This window comes from Typopeltis vanoorti, chromosome 14 (assembly GCF_054136105.1).
Source record: "Typopeltis vanoorti isolate ZY-2024b chromosome 14, IOZ_Tvanoo_1.0, whole genome shotgun sequence".
NCBI lineage: Eukaryota > Metazoa > Arthropoda > Arachnida > Uropygi > Thelyphonidae > Typopeltis > Typopeltis vanoorti.
Genome location: NC_143562.1, coordinates 116,774,184 through 116,794,768, shown reverse-complemented (window position 1 = coordinate 116,794,768; position 20,585 = coordinate 116,774,184). Strand labels below are relative to the sequence as shown.

General features: G+C 36.4%; 1 protein-coding gene across 4 annotated transcripts in view; it reads right to left on the bottom strand.

The window, feature by feature from the left end:
- Positions 1-20,585, bottom strand: part of unc80 (unc80, NALCN channel complex subunit) — a 1,852,146-nt gene that overhangs the window by 1,547,811 nt on the left and 283,750 nt on the right. For all 4 annotated transcript variants that reach the window (XM_090404461.1, XM_090404464.1, XM_090404465.1 and 1 more), the window contains one exon: positions 8,801-9,548. In XM_090404461.1, the coding sequence (XP_090260587.1) occupies positions 8,801-9,548 (748 nt within the window). The remainder of the gene's footprint in view (positions 1-8,800; positions 9,549-20,585) is intronic.

Sequence of the window (20,585 nt, the reverse complement as noted above, 5' to 3'; positions counted from 1 at the left end):
CTTTTTGGCCCCTAGCCCCACCTGTTTCTATTGTCACCAGCCGCCACTGCATGCATTATACATACCCATAAGAATATGTGCTTTTCATTATGGGATACTAAGGCAAGTCATGCAAAGTTATTAGCTTCTATATACGAGTTGCCCCAGTCCTGAAAATACTTCAGGCGCAACCTTTGTTTGCTTACCCTTGGATAAAGGATTAAACCAAGTATATAATTTCTTTGTGTCTTTAATTTATGGCGTAACCAAGTGAAAAAATTTCCAATATCCTTCACAAACCCAGGCTGACCATCATAGAGAATCTTATGTTCATCAACCCAATCCTTTATAATATTTGTAATCAATTTTTCCAACACTCTGATCACACAGACAGATCTATAATTAGAAACATCTGTTCTCGAAACATGCTTGTGGAGAGGTATGATTTTGCCTTTTTTTCACTCCTTAGGAACTTTACAGACTGCAAGACTCTCATTAAATAACCAGAACAAGGGATACTAGCTAACTCTTTCTTTAAAAATAAAGAAAGAGTTAGCTAGTATCCCTTTACTAGCACATTCTTTAAAATTACGTGGTGATATGTCATCCATTCCCACAGCCATATCTAAACCCAAGCAACACTTGATACACCTCCAATTCTTTCACCTTTAATTCTCCCAATTCTTGCCTCTGGAAATCAAAAACAGATGGAAAGAATAATGTGAGGAACTCTACAAAAGAGAGGATACAGAAAATTTGAAGGAGCTCTCTCACCAGGAATCTCCTTCACATTCGGCACGATGTTGAAAGAGCAGTTAAACATCTTAATAGCAATAAGGCCCCTAGGCCCTTCTACATCTAGTACAGCATCTTTCACACCACTACGATATACACTGATGAAGTGTTTGTTAAATAATGGTTATAATGCTACCATAACTTTCCACCAGCATCAACCTGCCATAATATTTTTCCTGTTGCTTGCTGCATAGCAGAAAAATTCCCTTGGATTAGCTATGACCTGACTGGCCAATCTCCTCTCATATTTTATTTTTTCCATGCTTGTCACATTTCTGGCCTGCACATTATAATCTTCATGCATCTGTTCACTGCAAACTGTCTTGTACTTCCTCCATAAGAACTTCTTTTTGTAACACTGTTTGCTTGATTTCATCCATTTCACTCCTACTGTATTTATTCGCTTAACTATTGGTATGCAGTTATGCATTGCTTGTGTTAGATACTGCCTTATCATTTCCCAAGCACTGTCAACATCTTTGCTACACAATTCATCAGCCAAAATATTGATGCTAGTTGACTACAAAACATCTGATAATCACCCACTTTATTGTTCCACATACAGATCTTGATAACATTTTTCTTGTTTGACTACCTTCCAAACCAATACCTCATGATCACATTCATAAGGTATTGGTTTGGTGTTGATATGTCATTCACAACCACATCCTGTGAGGATATCACCAAATCTAACACTGATAAACCCCATGTTGCTTCCAAGGTACACTTGTTTCACAGGAGCTTTCCTGTCTGTATTTCCTTTGAGAATCATAATCTTTGTCTTGCTAGGATTGAGCTGAAGTCTTCTGTTCCTGCTGATCTCATTAACTTTGTCAAGAATTTGTCCTAGTTCTTCCTTGTCGTTACAGAGGAGTACTGTATCATCAGCATACCTGAGATTACTGATCAATCTATCAGCTCCTCATTTCTGTCTTCATCTCATCGAATGCAACTTGCACAACGTCCTCAGCATAGATACTAAACAAGTAAGGAAAAAGTAGACATTCTTGCCTAACTCCCTTTACAACCTGAAGCCAATCAGTTAATCCTACACCTGTTCTTACCATAGCTTCTTGCTCCCTGTAAAAGTTAGCTATCAACCTGATAGTGTGTTGAGGAAAACGATTCTTTTCATTACTTCCCACAGTTTCACATGCTAAACACAGTCAAAAGCATTAAGAGTAGTCTGTGAAAGACATTTCCAAGTCAGGCACATCCCCATCTAGTGAGATGTACCTGACTTGGAAGGTTTCAGAGTCTTAGTTTTACTTTGGCTCTCACCAGTTGATGGTCTCTATCACAGTTCTGCTGCAGGACAGTATGCACGTCAGAGATGATTGTCTTCCACTGTTGGAGAGCCAGGATGTAATCAATCTGGTGTGCCTTGACCTATCAATGTTAGTTGTCCAAGTATAAGTCAATCATGAGTGTTTTTAGAAGCAGGTAATGGTAATAACTAATTTGTTAGCATGAGCAAATTCCAAATTCTTTCACCACTGGTGATATGTTCATCCAGACAAAACATGCCACACTCAGGCTCAACACTCATACTCTTTCCCACATTTGCAGTTCCGTAAGATGAAATGTACAGCTATCCTCGGTAGGCAGTCCAAATCAATCTGTAAGTTTTCATAGAATTCCTCCCTCTTTTCATCATGCCTATCTGAGTGGGTTGCATGAACTACCATGATTAACACATTGATAAGATGCGTCTTAAGTCTAATTCAAAATATCTTGTCAGTAATGGGATTATAAACAAGATGGGTTTATGCCTGAACTGTCTTCATTATCACAGCTATCCCATGATGCTTTGAGTGAACTCCTGAATAAACAATTAGCTTACCATCCTGTCCTTTGAAGTGACCTTCTCCATTCCATCTGGTCTCTGTAATTCCCATGATAGGGACAAGTGAACAACTACTTTAGGCAGTAAGCAAGAGAGAGGGCACACGAGAATCAAGGATTTGATCATCTTATCAGAAGATGTTATTATAAATGAAGTATGTCAAATCTTCTTCCAGCTGATGAAGGTGACCATGAAGTGATCACTAGGTGGGGCCAGTCATATAAAGACTTTAGTGAGACAAAGATATTCATGGAAATATAAGGCTAGTGTTGATGACAAACTCAGGGTATGGCTTTCAGCTGTATCATGGAATTGGGTATTGGATGGGAAGGGATCAATGCTGCTAGAATCCTACTCAGGAACTATTCGACAGAGGCAATGCCTGAGTATAATCCAAAGGTTAAATAAGCTAGGTGAAAAATGATGACTGAAGAGGCATTATGAAGGCAGCAAAAGATCAGTTGCCTACATTTATTATTGCCTTTCGTACCTGAACATAATCAAGAAATAGCCTATAGTTGTGAATCAAAAGAAGCACAATGTTTGTTTTCCAGGAGAAAGAATATGCACAGTAACTGAGGCTTTAAATATGAGAATTAAACTACCAAAAAAATTGGTGGTAAAAGAAATAATAATTTGGTTGGGCAGAAGGAGAACGTGAGAATGAGTATCAGAAGTTTAATCAGGAACAGTATGGCAGGAAAGGATGACAGTGTGGGTCACAGACATATCATAAAGCTAACATAAGCATGATATTCGACAAAAAAAGGAAATACTGTACTGCCATATAGGTATTATTCTGAATATTCTATTACCATTACTATTAAACACTATAAGAGAATAGCAATATATTACCACAAACAACTATAAAATCGAAAATACCAACATAGGAATTAATAATAATACTATTATTATTATTATTCAGGCCTCCATGGAGTCAAAAGACTCTTCGCAGGCGGTCCTTCCTAGGGAACACAAAGTCTATCATACCACTCTTTAAACTCATTGACAGTTCTCGCTCTCACCACTCTATCAGGCAATGCATTTCACAGCTCAACCACCCTCCACACAAAGAAACCACTCCTCACCCTTTTGCTCACAGTTTCCTTTCGTAACTTCCAGGGATGGGCCCTTGTCATCACTCCTTCACGCTGTTCAACCAAGTGAAAGAACTCCCCAGTGTCAACCCTGTAAATACCTCTCAACAGTTTAAAAGTCTCAATCATATCACCTCTCCTTCTTCTATCCACCAAACTCTGCAGTCCACATTCTCTCAGCCGATCCTCATAACTATCCTTGTACAGTCCTGAAACCATCTTTGTCATCTGTCTTTGTATCTTTCCACAGTTAATTTATCCCCTTAAAATCCTGGGGACAAAATCTGTAAACAACAGTCTAAGTGTGGTCTGATCAGAGTCTTCTACAACAGAATGATAACTCTTTTATCTCTGCTGGTCAGTGTCCTTCTCATTATTGCAGCAATCCTCTGTGATTGCTTCACATTTAATGCTTCACAAATTACCTTCACCACCTTTGCAATATGACTGCTAAATTTCAGGTTTCTATCAATCATCAACCCCCAGATCTCTTGTCTCCCCTACTTCCTCCAGTTTAACTCCTCCCATAGAGTATGCAGCATCCCATCGGTGTCCCAAACCTCAAGACCTTACATTTTACTGCATTAAACCGATACCCCCAGTCGTTTGTTCATCTGTCTAGCTTATTCAAATCCTCTTGCACGGCTGCCTCATCTGAACTATTACTAATAACCCTTCCCAGCTTCAAATCATCTGCAAACAACTGACTATCCCCTTGCAATCCACTGATAGTGTCATTAATGTAAAGGTTAAACAGTATAAGTCCCAGTACTGAGCCCTGTGGGACACCACTTGTAACCCTCTGCTTCCTTGAAACTGCCCCACCGTACACAAATCTCTGATACCTATCAGACAGCCCTGAATCCAGTTGGTCAACCCGACATCCAGATCCATGTGCTGCAACTTAAATATCAGCTTATCATGTGACACCCTGCCAAATGCCGTCGCTAAATCCAAGAAAATAGCAGTATATGCCTTTCCCTAATCTACTGCTCTTGTAACTTTAATATAAAAGGCTAGCATATTACTAAAACGAGTGTCCCCTTCACAAATCCATGTTGACTCTCACAGATAACATGACCCTCATCTGCCCAATGCTGTATATGGTCCCTCACTAATTTCTCCAAGATCTTAACAACTACTGATGCCACACAAACTGGCCTATAATTAGACACTTCCAGTCTGCTACCATCCTTATTATGCAATGGCACTATCTTACCTTCCTTCCATTCCCTGGGCACCTTTCCCGTAGCCAGACTTTCACTGAAAATCCAGGTCAAAGGAGCTGTCAGTTCTTTGGCACATTCTCTCAAAACTCGTGGTGAAATACCATCCACTCCCACAGCTTTACTGACATCCAGAGTACTCATCCAGAGATGACCTTGCTAATGCTTCTGCCTGGTATCTCCACTTGAGCCTGGTTCCCACTGAAGAGACCTCAATAAAGGACGAAACTAGTCTGGATAGTGGCCATTCCCTTAATGCATAACATTATACATATCCGCAAGGAGATGTGTTTTGCATTATGGGAGATACTGAGATAGGAGTGCTGTTAGCTTGCTCCACCTTTGCAACGAGTTGCCGGTGTTGTACCACCATACCCCAGTCCTGAAAATACTTTCAGGTGCAAACTTTGTTTGCTCACACTTGGATAAAGGATTAAACTAAATTTATTATAGTCTAACCAAGTGAAAAATAAACTTTCAACATCTTTCTCTAAATCAAGAGTAATTTAATAAAAATGTGGCACACCGTTTGGCAACTCCTATCGGTAGAGATGCCCTTGCGAATGATTCTGCTTGGTATCTCCACTTGGGCCTGGCTCATATATAGAGGCTAATGACTTCACATTACTTGCTTCGTATCCGAAAATGCAAAGCACATATCCTTGCGGGACATGTATAATGCTATGGATTATGGGAAGGGAGGGGTCAATAACCAGGCTGGTTTCAACCTTTATTGATGTCTCAAATTAATGCAGAAGTCATATACATATTTGTCATACTCATATTTCCATATACAATTAGCCAAAAGATGTCACACCTTATTACTAAAATTCTGTGGATTAGAAATAGATGTTGAAAGTTTTACACTTGCTTATACTATAAATTAAAGATGCCAAGAAATTATATTCTTTGTTTAATCCTTTGTACATGTGAAGTAACTTTAAGACTGGGCAACTCATATACAGAGACTAATGACTTCATATCACTTGCCTTAGTACCCATAATGCAAAGCACATATCCTTGCAAACCAACCTAACCATGCCCTGAACAATGCTGAACTCTCGATACTCAGCAAAGGTTTAAACTTTGCCCAGTCACCCAGAATATGATTAACAAACTTGATTTTATTTACCATATAGAAAGAAGCTTAAGATTTATCCCAACCACCATAGATACAATATATTTAGAAACCTCTAACATTTCAAATTTAAATCATACGAAAACAATAACCAGTAACCTAACAAAATCTGAATTGATAGCAGTGAAATCACTAAAATTAAATCTGGACATCGTAATTACTAGAGCCGATAAAGGCAGTGCCACAGTTATTCTAAATCGAACTACATACTTACAAAAAAATGAATCAAATAGTCTTAGAGAACAGCACCTATCAACTTGTTAACTATGACCAAACCAATTGAATAAAATAGAAAATGGAGAAGCTACTTAAATCAGTCACTACATGGCCCAAAGATACAGTTAAAAAATTACTTCTGCACTATGCTCGTTCCCAAGAATTTACGGTCTACCAAAGATTCGCAAACAAAACACACCACTCCGGCTGAAAGTCGAAGGTATAGACAGCCCCCCAATTATCACTTAGTCAAGAAACTAGCATCAACACTCAAGGAGTTGGTAGGTCTTTCTGACTCCTATATTAAAAATACACAACACTTTGTAAACAAAATCAAAGACATCACACTGGAAAAAGATGATATATTAGTCAGTTTTGATGTCTCTGCCCTCTTCACAAATGTCCCAATCAGTGACACAATCCTTGTATTACAGGACAAATTCTCTCCAGATATCACAGTGCTCTCTGCACATGTACTACATTTTGGCTATTTCATATGGCCAAAACGCGCTCAGATACGTTGACAATGTTTTCGCCATCTGACCCCATGGCCACCAGACATTAGAAACTTTCCTCAGCCACCTAAACAAACAACACAAATGCATACAATTCACAACTGAGATTGAAAAGCAGAACACACTTCTGTTTCTAGATACACTTGTCACACGTCTTCGTTCTGGCCATCTTTTCTTCACTGTTTACCAAAAACAACACATACTGGCCAATATATACACATAAATTCCTACCACCACCCAACACAAAAACTAAGCATCATTAATACTCTAAAAAAAGAGGACTTTGAAGATATGCTGCAATTAACAAGCACTTAAAGATGAATTAAAAGTTATCAGCAATACCTTCCTAAAAAATGGTTACAGCCAAAACACTATCAACAAAATTCTGTACAAGACCTCACTTAAAAACAAAAATAAACTAGACTACAATAAAACTGTAACCATTCCATAAAATAAAAAAATACTACATGAATAAAACTTTAACGTCACCTTTAAACCTCCTGCAAAATTAAAGAACTTATTCAACTCATCCAAGGATCCACTCCCTCCGCTGGCCCACCCTGAAGTATACAGTATTCATTGCACCTGTAATTTGTCCTATATAGGGGAAACAGGATGCACAGTGCCTATCAGCAAAAAGGAACATAAACGACACATTAAATATAATAACTATGGTCAAGCTGGTCTTTCTGATCATGCCCTGAACACTTTACATAGAATTGACTGGAAAAGCACCTGTTGTTTACATCACATCAAAACATGGTATAAACATAAATTTAAAGGAGGCTTGTAAGATTCTATCAACCACCCTAATCTTAACAATAATGAGGGTGCAAAAATCCCAAGAATATGGAAGGTGCATATTCTACCCACTTAACCTTTCTCCCTAAGAGTTAATTATAAATAGAACCATAAGTAATCCAGGATCTTAAATCTAATATAACAATTGTCATGTTAAATTAAGACATCATTTTTACTATAACAAAACTATCTATATGAAAGAATGCTTCTCTGATATTGTCTTAAATAGAATATAGCTTTGATGTAGTTATTTTATTTTATTTCATTTATAGTAATTTTATTTTATTTCCACTAGAGGTCAGGCCAGTAGAATAATCATTGATCAATTCATTGTCTCTTCAGCATACTGTGTAAAATGTAATTTAGCTTGTCTCTGTATATGTGTATATATATATGTGCACTCTATATGAAGGTCAAAATGTCGGGAAATTAAAATAATTATTTATAACATGGTTGTGGAGGCCATAATCTGTGGAAAATGAATGGCCTCCACAACCATGTTATAAATAATTATTTTAATTTCCCGACATTCAAAAAGATAGAAATTATGATCATTCATGATACATGGGATACTAATTTATAATATAACCAAGTGGAAAAACTTTTAACAATGAAGAAAGGAAATGTATCATGAATGATCATAATTTCTATCTTTTTGAATTTATGATGAGAAAACATGGCCTACTATATTTATTTCTGACTTGAAGAAGGAAATCCTGAAAATTAGCTTCACTTACTTTGAAAATATTTGATCTCAGGAATGATTGAGATTAAATGCAGAAATTACATAAATATTACACTATACAACTTTCATATTCTCATTCAAAATATTCCACACAAAACATATTTTAAATAGTGAATGAGCAAATAAACATGTTTTCAGCAGTGTTAAGTTCCAGGGTGAGTTGTTAACTTCATGGTGAACAGGTAATAACAACAAAAACAAATAACATTAAGCATTAATAATTAGACTGAATAAAACAACAAAATATCTATCAGATAAGCTTAGGTGATGAAGGTCATTCATGACTTATTTTTAACAGTATTAACAATACCAAACAAATTCTTAATGCAACATTAATTTTATTACATACATATAATATAATATAATTAGCATCTATAGTAATATAATATTATACAGTAATAGAATAATATAGTATTACATATTTAATATAATATGGACTTACTTGATTGACAAAAAACTGTACGGATGTAACAGGTGAATGTTCAGTTACTGTAATAATAGGATTTGGAACACTGTACGTATGATGGGCAAGAATTTTTTTAGAATTCTCATAACATATTGGGGATGGCAGAATTACACCTGGTGATATTAAACTGCGTTTATATCCATCTGTATTCAGGTAAAGACTTGGCATGCTCTTTCCTCGTACCATTTCTTCTTGAAATATTTCAAAATAATCATTGTCATCAGTTTCGGTATACTTATGATCAAGCATTGCAAGTGCTGATCTAGGTCTGGGTGGATTTATTTCTTTTATACATCGTCTTTCATTTGTACTATTATTTGTACTACTATTATTAAGAATGTTGTTCTTTCTAAAAGAAATTTCTTTCCTGGAAGTAAAATAACTATCTGTTTGATTATAAGATACTTTTTCTATTAACTGAAGCTTTTCTTCACTGTTAGAATCAGAATCATCAGTTCTGAAATGATTTTTCTTTGTTTTATCATATATTTCATTTTGTAAGTAGAGTTGTAACTCTTGCAGGCTGGTGTGATGAGAAGGTAAATGGTTAGTGGATTCAAATACGTGTTGCAAAATTTTATCATTTTCACCAGATATGTCAGGTTCTTTGTCTTTATGTTCTGATGAATGGTGAAAAGAAACTTCAATTTTTGGAATAGGAAGAGAACTGCTACGTTTGCGGCTATGCATAACTCCTGAATGATCTTCTACAATATCACTAAGTCTGAAAGAAAATAGCACAAAAGAAAATATATTGCTTAAAGAGATGATACCAATATACAAAAAAAAAAAAAAAAAAATTATATTCAATTTGCTTGATATTAAATGAGCTCCTGTCTCTCTCTCTCTCTATATATATATATATACAGTATATTATATTACAGTAATCCCTTGATTAGTGTGCTCCTCGATTAGTATGTTTTTGATTAGTGCATCATTTTTTTCGATACCCAAATTCAATTAGTGAACCTCTAAAATTCAATTAGTGTGCCTATATACATCTTAAAAATAAATGTTACAGATTTTAAAAATTCTCTATCTATACACTTTTATGGCTAACTATTTTAAAAAATCACTCACCAGAATGAAATAATTTAGTTACCGATTTAAAACATTTTACAAAATTATTTTTAATGGCATACTACACTACTTCCATGTACACTATGTTCCAAATTTTTTCCGCCAAAATTTATGTCGTCTGCTATAGTACGCCCACAGATTCAAGACCCTTCAACACTTCTGCGCATGTCACAAAAAGAAGAATCCATTCCGATGATAGGGTAATCAATCCGTCTTCTGGGATGAGTTGTTTATTATTACACGTTGGGAAATTAACTTCTCTTTTATGATCATTGTAGTTTTTAAAGTGGTAACTATTTTGCTTGTATAACAGTTGGGAAATTTTATCTATAAAACATGTGATTTCGCATGTTGGCGACCAATTCATACGTCCTTTGTTTCTTTCTTCCCTTCAATGATAACATCCAAGAGTTAATTAAATCTCATTCTGATTAACTGAATGATTTCGACCTGATATAATTAGATGCACAGCGGGAAGATCCCGGAGAATATGAAGAAAATTTAACAACTGATAGTCAGCCAAAAGAGATTTCACAGAAACAATTCGAAAATATTTTTAGTACAATCAAAGTTTTTAAGCAGCAATGCTTAGAGGCTGACCCTGATGAAGAGAGAAGCAGTAAAATTTGCAGAAGAGTAGAAGAGGCAATAGGGCCATACCATCGGTTGTATTAAAAAAAGAAACAAAATACCAGCCAAACTACGAATAATAATAAAATTTATATTCTGAATATGTTTTATTGTCTTTCAGCTTCATGGTTTTCCTTTAACTAGGCCCTGAGACATACCTTAATTCTTTTATAAAAAAATTAAGGTTCAAAAAAGAAATTTGAGGAACGAATTATACATTTTCCCATAGGTTATTATATTTGAATAGTGCATTTTCGATTAATGCGCCTGTTTTAAAGAATGCATTAGGCACACTAATCAAGGGATTGTTGTATTTACTTTATTATTATTATTATTATTATTATTATTAACACCGGACTTTAATGGAGTCAAAAGACTCATCAAAAATGAAGCACACAATGTGACACACAAAACCCACCAAACTGAGCTTAACACGTTCGCTGCCAACTACGAGTATACTCGTAGTTGGTAAACCAGCTAATCAAGCCAGCTACGAGCATACTCATAGTTGGTAAACCAGCTACACAAGCCAGCTACGAGTATACCCGTAGTTGGTAAACCAGCTACACAAGCCAGCTACGAGTATACTCGTATGACGCTTACCGCCGGCAACGAGATTACTGTACTGACCTTGAAGAAGTGAAAATGCTTGGCTTGTGGAGCTAGCATCAAAACTGTGTATTCTCATAGACAGTATATGCTCTGCACAAGCCAACTACGAGTATACTCGTATGACGCTTACCGCCGGCAACGAGATTACCGTACTGACCTTGAAGAAGTGAAATTGCTTGGCGTATGGGAACAGACTATGCCGAAGTAGAGTGGCAATGAACGTGTTAAAATTCATTGAATATATTCACCACAATGTCAGACAATACGTTCAACAGAACAATCACTCTCCATGCAAAGTAACTGCTCCTTATGTTCTTGTTCATCACAAGAACATAAGGAGCAGTTGCTTTGTATGAAAACTGTATAAGGAGCATCCTCCTTATACAGTTTCCATGGATGTCCCCTTTCACCATTCTATGAAAAATTTCATCCATACTAACCTGGTACAACCCTTTACCAACTTAAATGTCTCAATCATATCCCCTACCTCACCTTTTCACAAGGCTTTACAAACTGCATTCCCTCAATCTATCTTCATATCCCACATCTCAGAGACCAGTTATCACCTAAGTTAGTATTCTCTGGATCCTTTCCAATATATCCTCAGCACCAAGAAAACCAGCAACAAAATCTTTGCATGATTATTATTATTATTATACAGTATCTCAATGGAGTCTTGAGATTCATCACAGAAGACGCAAAATAAATATTTTACACACAAAACCTAGCACACTTCCCCTTAAGCTCATTCACCATTAGAGAACTCGCAACTAATTCCGGCAATCCATTTCACTCATTCACCAATCTCCATGCAACAAAATGAGTCTACACATCCCTACTAATCACATTCTTACACAACTTCCACTATGACATCTGGTACTTTCACTATTTGTCTTATATTGAAATTTTTTCTTTGCATCAATTTTATAAACTCCCTTTAAAATCTTATAAGTTTCTATTATGTCCCCTCTTTTCTGCCTATCAACCAAACTTTGTAAACCACACAACTTCAACCTATCCTCATAGGGAGCATTCTACAGACGTCATCATCTCAGTTACTCATCAGTGAATCCTCTATACCAGCGTTTCCCAAACTATTCCTACAACAGAACACTTCACAAATCCTGAAATTTTAACGGAACACCTTGGTTATTTTATGATGTATTAATTAATAATTAATTATTAACACATTACAATATTAATAATTAATTATGGCATAATCATAAAGAGTATTAGTACACTTATGTATATGGTGTGAGATGCTGACAAATATAAAATTACATTTAAATCAGTTATCAATCACTGGACTAATGAAATCTTGTAGCATATTTCCTCAGGCCAACTTCATTAAATTAATTTGGGCTGATTTTCATTGACATTTCCATTCATTTTCATTTCCATTCAGATCACCAAAAATTTATAAGATTATTATAAGTGCTTACAAGTGAATGCAGACTTTTTCTCCTATGAGCTGGTAGTTTTCCCCTCCTTTTGTACATCCTGGAGATCGCTTTGTAAGCTGGTGGTGGATGACTCATTATCTGTTGCATCACAAACACCTTCAATAAGAGATTTCTTAATACCAAAATTAAACAAAGTCCCTTGTCTCTTATTCATAGTAAAATTTTAATCTTTTTTAAAAGATTTAAATTTTACTTTTAAAAAACTCCACACTACGGTTTCGAAACTTTCACCCTACAATACGAACTTTAGAAGAAAGTATTCAGTATTACTAGATCTGAGAACTGGATATAGACTACCTTGATCTTTAATTTTAGTGGAAAAATTTTCTTTATACTTCCTTGCTGATTGGTCACTAACATTTGCAACACAGATGTTATTTCTTTCAGTTTTGAGAACAGAGGACACGCTGCCCATTGTTGTAATCGGCTTGCAAGCAATTTTTATGACCGGTCATATACAGCGGTATTCCCTTTCCAAAATGTTGAAAGGTTTCAATGTGTAAAAATTAACGATAAAAATACATGGCTTGGTCACTAACATTTGCTACACAGATGTTATTAGGCGTTCTCAGTCTGAGCTTTTTGACATATTCACGAATATTATTCTCCTCAGAATATTTCCACTATAAAATATTTATTCATGAGAAATGCTTAGAAAATGAAATGACAAATTCCAGGAGAACTTCTGGCGGAACACTTATTCACCTTCTGCAGAAGACCAGTGTTCTGCGGAACATAGTTTGAGAAAACCTGCTCTATACCACCTCCTAATCCCCAAGAAAGCCAAGTGACCAAATTTGTGCACAGTAGTTAAGATGTGGTCAAATCATAGTCTTATAAAGAGGAATAATAATTTCCCTATCTTTTCATGTTAATGTGTTTTTCCACATCCAAGTATGCTTTGAGTTATTATTTTACTAGCTTTTGCAATATGTCCTCTGCAACTCTGTCAACCATTATCCCCAAGTCCCTAGCTTCATCAATTTCCTGCAATCCAGTACCATCAATATGATACACTGCATGCAATCTTTTCAACCCGAAGTGCATAACCTAACATTTTGCAACATTAAATTGATAATCATTATCATTTGTCCACAAAGCCAATTTATTTAAATCATCCTGCAAGATATCCACATCACTTTTATCAACTATTGCCCTACCCAGTTTTCATAATCAACAAACAGCTGAACATCCCCACTTAAAATTTTCCCCTATATCACTGATATATAAATTAAAAAGTAGTAACTTTAGTACAGAAACCTAATGTACTCAACTAGTCACCCTCATTCTTTCAGATTCCACTCCACCATATACCATTCTCTGGTGTCTGTCTGCCAGTCTCCCTCCCCATGCATGCTACTAGTATCATATCCATTAACACATGCTTCATTTGTAATAGTTTTCCATGTGGTAATCTGTCATATGCCTTTGCAAAATCCAGTAGTATCATGGTGTAGTCATTTCCTTTATCTAATTCTGCTGTCACTTTATTATAAAATGTGAATAAATTATTAAGACAGGACCTACTCTTTACAAAGCCATGTTGCCCACTATATAGTATTGCATCCACCTACTGTTGGATTTTACCTTTAACCAACTTTTCCAATATTTTAACAACTATTCCCAATATATTAATTGTTCTATTGTTATCTAACTCTGTCTTGGAGTCAACTTTATGCAATGGAAAAATCCTACACTCTTTCTATTCCCCTGGAACCATGCCAGAACTGAGAATTACAGTGGACAACTTCATCAGAGGCAATGCCAATCATCTCGCACATTCACATGGTACACGGAATGACATACCATCCAGTCCTACTGCTATATTCACATTAATATTGTTCAATATGATTAACACCTCCTGTTCATCTACCTCAATTTTGACATGTATCTCTATCACATCAACTATAAAAATCTCCACCTGGATGATATAACTTTGAAAAATGATCACTCAGCAACTCAGCTATTTCTATTCCCTCTGTCACCTTCCTACCAGCATCGATTAAAGTTACCCTACCATAGTCATTTTTCCTCTTACTTGCTACATAATGAGAAAACTCTTTTCAGTTTACTTTGGCCTGCTTAGCTAATTTTCTCTCGGAAACCAATTTAGCTTTTCTAACCATATTAGTCACCATTCTTGATTTCCTTGTGTACTGCTCATGAGTATGATGATCACTTTTTTCTTAATATTCCCTCCAAAGTGTTTTCTTTTTTATTTGCAGTTCTTGTCTTATATCTCTACTCATTCACTTAACTCCCACTTGGTTTATCCTCTGACCTTGGGTATACAGTCATCTGAGATTGCTTCTCATAAGCAATCTCAGACCAATTCCCATGCCCTACTGACATTCTTTCCTTCTTGCTTCTCAAGCCATAGCACTACTCCAAGATGCATCCTAAGTCTGTCATAATTACCAGCTGTATATTTCAACATAAACCCTTTCTTGAGAGACAATTCCATGTGTTTGGCAACTTCCCAGAACAAGACTACATGGTTACTCTCCCCAATTGGAGACAGAGTGTCTACCAGTTATGGATATATCTCCTGATGTTATTACCAGACCCAACACTCTAAAACCCCTTGTACCTGTATAACATGTTGTTACACCCTAAATGGAGTCAACAAACTCCATTTAGGGTGTTCAGTTGAGGTTCATTCAATTGACAACATATTTATCATATAGAATCTTGTGCTTAAGGGTCAAAGCTGTATAACTGAGAGGAGACCTCCACATAGCCTTTAAAGGAATGCGGAGAACCGACCAGGGCTTCTGACCTAATGTCCAATCCTCACCTTCTCGTGGTGCACCCTGTTGGGTATCTACTTTGATACTGAATGAACAAGGATAGGCTGGCAATTTGGGATTTAGCCGACCAAATTGTATTCGTATTGGTTAAACCAAAATAAAAAATGATGGTACAACATGACAAAATTTCATGCCGGTTGGGGCTTCGCCCGGTTAAACAAAGCCCCTGTTGTTTTCGCCAGGGAACCAGGACGAACAGCGAAAAGTCAGCTACTGCAACAAATCTGAAAACAAACCCCAACTCAACATCACCAGAGTTAAAGCTCGGTACTATCAACGTAAGAAGCCTGAATGGCAAAGAAATGGAGCTAGCTGAGGAATTAGATAAGTACCAGATCGACATAATAGGGGTGACTGAAACAAAAAAGACCAAAACTGGTGAGATCTTTCTGAGCAATAAATACAAAATGTTATATTCAGGCAATGACAATCAAGGAAAAGAAGGAGTAGCCATAGTATTCAACACAAAATACGAGGCTAATCTTCTTGAATGGCAGTCAGTCTCAAGTAGAGTTATGTGGGCAAATATAAGAATGGGGAACTGGACAATGAGACTTATTTGTGCCTATGGTCCCACAGAAGGTTCTACTAAGGTAGAAGTGGAGGAATTTTTTGACGCTTTAGAAAAAGCAACTGACACAATGTTGGGGATCTAAACAGCAGAGTAGGAAATGATTGTATGACATACAAAAATATTTTGGAAAAATTTGGAGAAAAGAGCAAAGCTAATAATAATGGCAAATATCTGTTGGATTTCTGCTCAGGACATGGACTGGTTATTACTAACACCATGTTCCAACATAAAAATGTGCACAAATTCACATGGAGAGAAGAGGCTAGGAATAAGAAAAGTCTCATTGACTATGTTATTGTTGATAGTGATATTTTCTGCCTGGTGCAGGACACCAGAGTGTACAGAGGATTTGAAATTGGAAGTGATCACTATTTAGTCTTGAGCAGGATAAAATTGAATTTCATATTGAAAAGAATAATATGTAAGAAAGTTTTAAAGCGAATAAAATTTGAACAGCTCTCAGATGTGAACTGTAGACTAAAATACAGAAAGATTATTGAAAAGAAAATGATAGAGTTTGAGAACAGGAATCAAACCTTGGAGATTCAGTGGCAAACTCTGAAGAAAACATTGATTGATTCAGCCAGAGAGGCATGTGGTGAGGTTGTGTGCAAGGATAAAAAAATCAGAACTCCCTGGTGGACACAGGAAGTTAAAGAGGCAGTGAAGGAAAAGAAGAAAGCATATCAAAAGTTCCTGGCAAATAAGTCAGCTTTTACTCTTACAGAATACAGAGACAAATGTAAGAAAGCTAAACAGTGTGTAAAACTAGCTAAACAAAAGTCATGGGAGGACTTTGGCAAGAATATAGAAAATAAATATCAAGAAGGTGGCAAAATATTCTGGAGGTTGTTGAAGACGCTTAGGAATGGAGGAAAGGATGCTGTAAAAGGAGTTAGAGATGATAAAGGTGACATGAAAACAGGAGAAAAAGATATCCTTGAAGTATGGAGTAATTATTTTGAAAAACTGCTAAATGAAACAAGCAGTGATGACAGCACAGTGGTAAAAAATACTGACCAGGCATGCAGTCAGGAATACATATCCATACTCGAAGTAGAAAAAGCCATCAAAGGCTTGAAATGTGGAAAGGCAGCAGGAGTAGATGATATTCGACCAGAAATGCTGAAGTATGGTGGTATAAAAGTCTTACAGCTGCATTGCATAGTTCAGAAAGCCTGGACAGAGGGACGAATTCCCGATGATTGGAGAAGAGCCCTCATAGTACCCATATATAAAAAGGGAAATAAAACTGAATGTGAGAATTACAGAGGTATTTCCCTACTGAGTGTTCCTGGCAAGATCTATGCAAGTATACTTGAGAAACGGTTGAGAAGAATTGTGGAAGAAAAGCTTGGTGAAGAACAAGTTGGATTCAGGCCAAATAGAGGCTGTCAGGATCAGATCTTCACTTTACGACAAATAGTCGAGAAAGCATGGGAATATAACAAAGATCTGTATTTAAGTTTTGTCGATTTGGAAAAGGCATATGACAAGGTTCCAAGAGAGAAGCTATTCAATACGCTGCAGTTATATGGTGTCAATGGGGCATTATATCAAGCAATACGTAGTCTTTATTTGAGTTGTAAGTCAGCAGTTAGAATCGAAGGAAGTACAGGAAGATGGTTTAATGTTAAATCTGATGTGAGACAAGGATGTACATTATCCCCTCTGTTATTCATTATCTATATGGATCACATTATGAAGGAAAGTGGTATTAAACCTGATATCAAAATTGGAGATGTTAATGTCAGCTCTTTGCTTTATGCAGATGATGTTATACTTCTAAATAAATCTGTTACAAGTCTGCAAGATTCTCTGACTAAATTGAATAGTTGTTGTAATAGATATGGTATGAAGGTCAGCAATAAAAAGACAAAGACAATGAAAATAGGCAGAATCATTGAAAATGTCAACTGTGTTGTGAATGGAGAACCTGTGGAACAAGTAAAACATTTCATCTACTTAGGCACGATTTTTACTGAAGATGGTAAATTAAATATAGAAATAGACAACAGAATCAGCAAAGCTGGTATGGTGGGAAGTCAATTGAATAAATTCATATGGAATAAGAGAGAAATTAGTCGGAACACTAAATTAGCTGTATACAAGACAGTGTTCAAACCAGTTTTAACTTATGGATCTGAGAGCTGGGTTAGAAGTAAAACACTTGACCAAAGACTAGAGACTGCAGATATGAGAGTCCTGAGAAAGATTAGAGGCGTGAACAGATGGCATCAATGGCAATATCATATTAAAAATGAGGATATTAGGAAAGAACTTGACATTGTCAGCATCCAGGAATGCGTTAGTAGAGCTAATCTCAAGTGGCATGGTCACTTAAATAGAATGGGAGAAGAAAGATTAGCAAAACAAGTGTTCTCTGCCAGGTTGGCAGGAAAACGACCCAGAGGAAGACCAAGATATAGGTGGATTGATACGGTACAAAGTGCCTTAGACGATAGAAATATAAGATCTGATAATGTTGGAGTCTTGACAAGTAACAGACTAATTTGGAGGAAAATTGTAGATAGGAAGTTAGTAATGATGTAATTTTTTCATGTAGTACTGTCATATCCTGTACACCCCTTGAGGGTACATGGCAGGAATTTGATGATGATGATGATGAGAATCTTAAAATACTTAACACTCCTTCCATTAACAACACATTCTGGTAATGCATTCCATTCATTGATAATTCTCCATATAAAAAATCTACTCCTCACCACACTTTTTCATAAACCATCATTGCCATCATTGGTTATGATGACATCCAGAAATGAACTCTGGTTCTTCTCCTCTACTATTTTTATGATCCCTTCTGGATTAATCTGATAAAATCCTCTCACTAACTTAAATGTCTCTATCATATCGCCTCTCTTCCTCCTATCCACCAAACTCTGCAATCCACATTTCATCAACCTCTCTCCATAGCCAGCATTCCAAAGTCCTGACATTGTCTTAGTCACTTGCCTCTGGACCTCTCTCCAATGTCTCCACATTACATTGAAAGTTCAGATCTGGTCACAATGTGACCAGATCTGAGCACAATAGTCCAAGTGTGGTCTGACTAGTGCCTTATACAGTGGCACAACCACTTCCTTAATCTTACATTGGATTACTTCTTATTATAGTAACACTACGATGTACAGCCTTTGCAACACTAGCAATATGCCCTCTAAACTTCAGTCTACTGTCAACCATCACTCCCAAATCTCATCCACTTCCTGCACTATGGCACCATCAAATAGTACACAGCCATATATTTCTGAACTCCAAAATGCAATTTTGGAGTTCAGCTGTAGTTTTAATACTGATATTAAAACTACAACCCCACTCTTTTGTCCAATTAGATAAAACTTAAAAAAAAAATGTACAATAATCCATATGAGACCTGATTAAGGTCTTACACACTGGAACCAGAACCTCTTTGTTTCTGCATGTTAATGTCCTCTGCATCATTGCAATCATTCGTTATGATGACTTCACAACTTGTGCAATGTGACCTCTGAACTTGAGATCCTTGTCCACAATCACTCCAGGGTCTCTTGTTTCCTCAACTTCTTCAAATATTTCCTCACTAAGTGTATACTTTGCATCCTATTGTTGCCTACCAAATATCAGAACCTCACACTTTTGCAAGAATGAGCTAATGGTTCCATACTATTATCTGCTGATACAATCTATTCAAGTCCTCCTGTAAGGCAACATCTGGTTGATTCCTATTCACTCTCCTCTGTTTTGCAACATCTGCAACCAGTTAAATCCAATATCATTTATATACAAATTAAATAATGGCCCTAGCACTAGTGATGTGCCACTGGGGTCTGTAAAAAACAGCAGACTCCATCACTAGTGACTTTCCTCTTTCAGGATTCTGCACTCCCATACAGAACTTGCTGATAAATACCTTAGAGTCAATTGACTATCCAACTCACTAATCTATCATCCAGTCCCATCTGCTTCAGTTTAGTTACCAACATGTGGTATGGCAATCTATGAAAATCATTTGCATAAACAAAGTATAGAACTATATAGGCATCTCCTTTGTCCAACACATTCACCACATGTTATAGTACATAAGCAATTCAGTAAAACACATGATCACAAGCATAAAGAATACCATTGTGATCAACCCACTTTTATATCATATCTCTCACCAATCTCTCCAATATCTAACTACAATCCCCAAATATACAAATCAGCCCCTATAATTTGTAGCCTTATCACCACTGATGTGTAGTAGAACAATTTTACCTTCCTTCTACTTCTTTGGGACTTGTGGTGTGGAAATTCATTTTCCTTATTCCCAAATGCTATCTCTTCATTCCAGTCTACATTGCCATAATTAAAATCACCCATCCCTTGTTCTCGCTAGGCAAAATTGCTAATATTTCTTCATCACCTCCCTCCACGTATCTTGGTCTATAGTGACACCTAACTAAATATCTCTTCCTGTCAATCTCCAGCTTACACCACACTATCTCAAAACCACAGCCACTAATTCTTCCTTTCATGTCTAATTTATATGGACATAATTACCCTGCTATCGTAGGCAGCACTTTCCTTTCCTTCTTGATATTTCTTTCTAT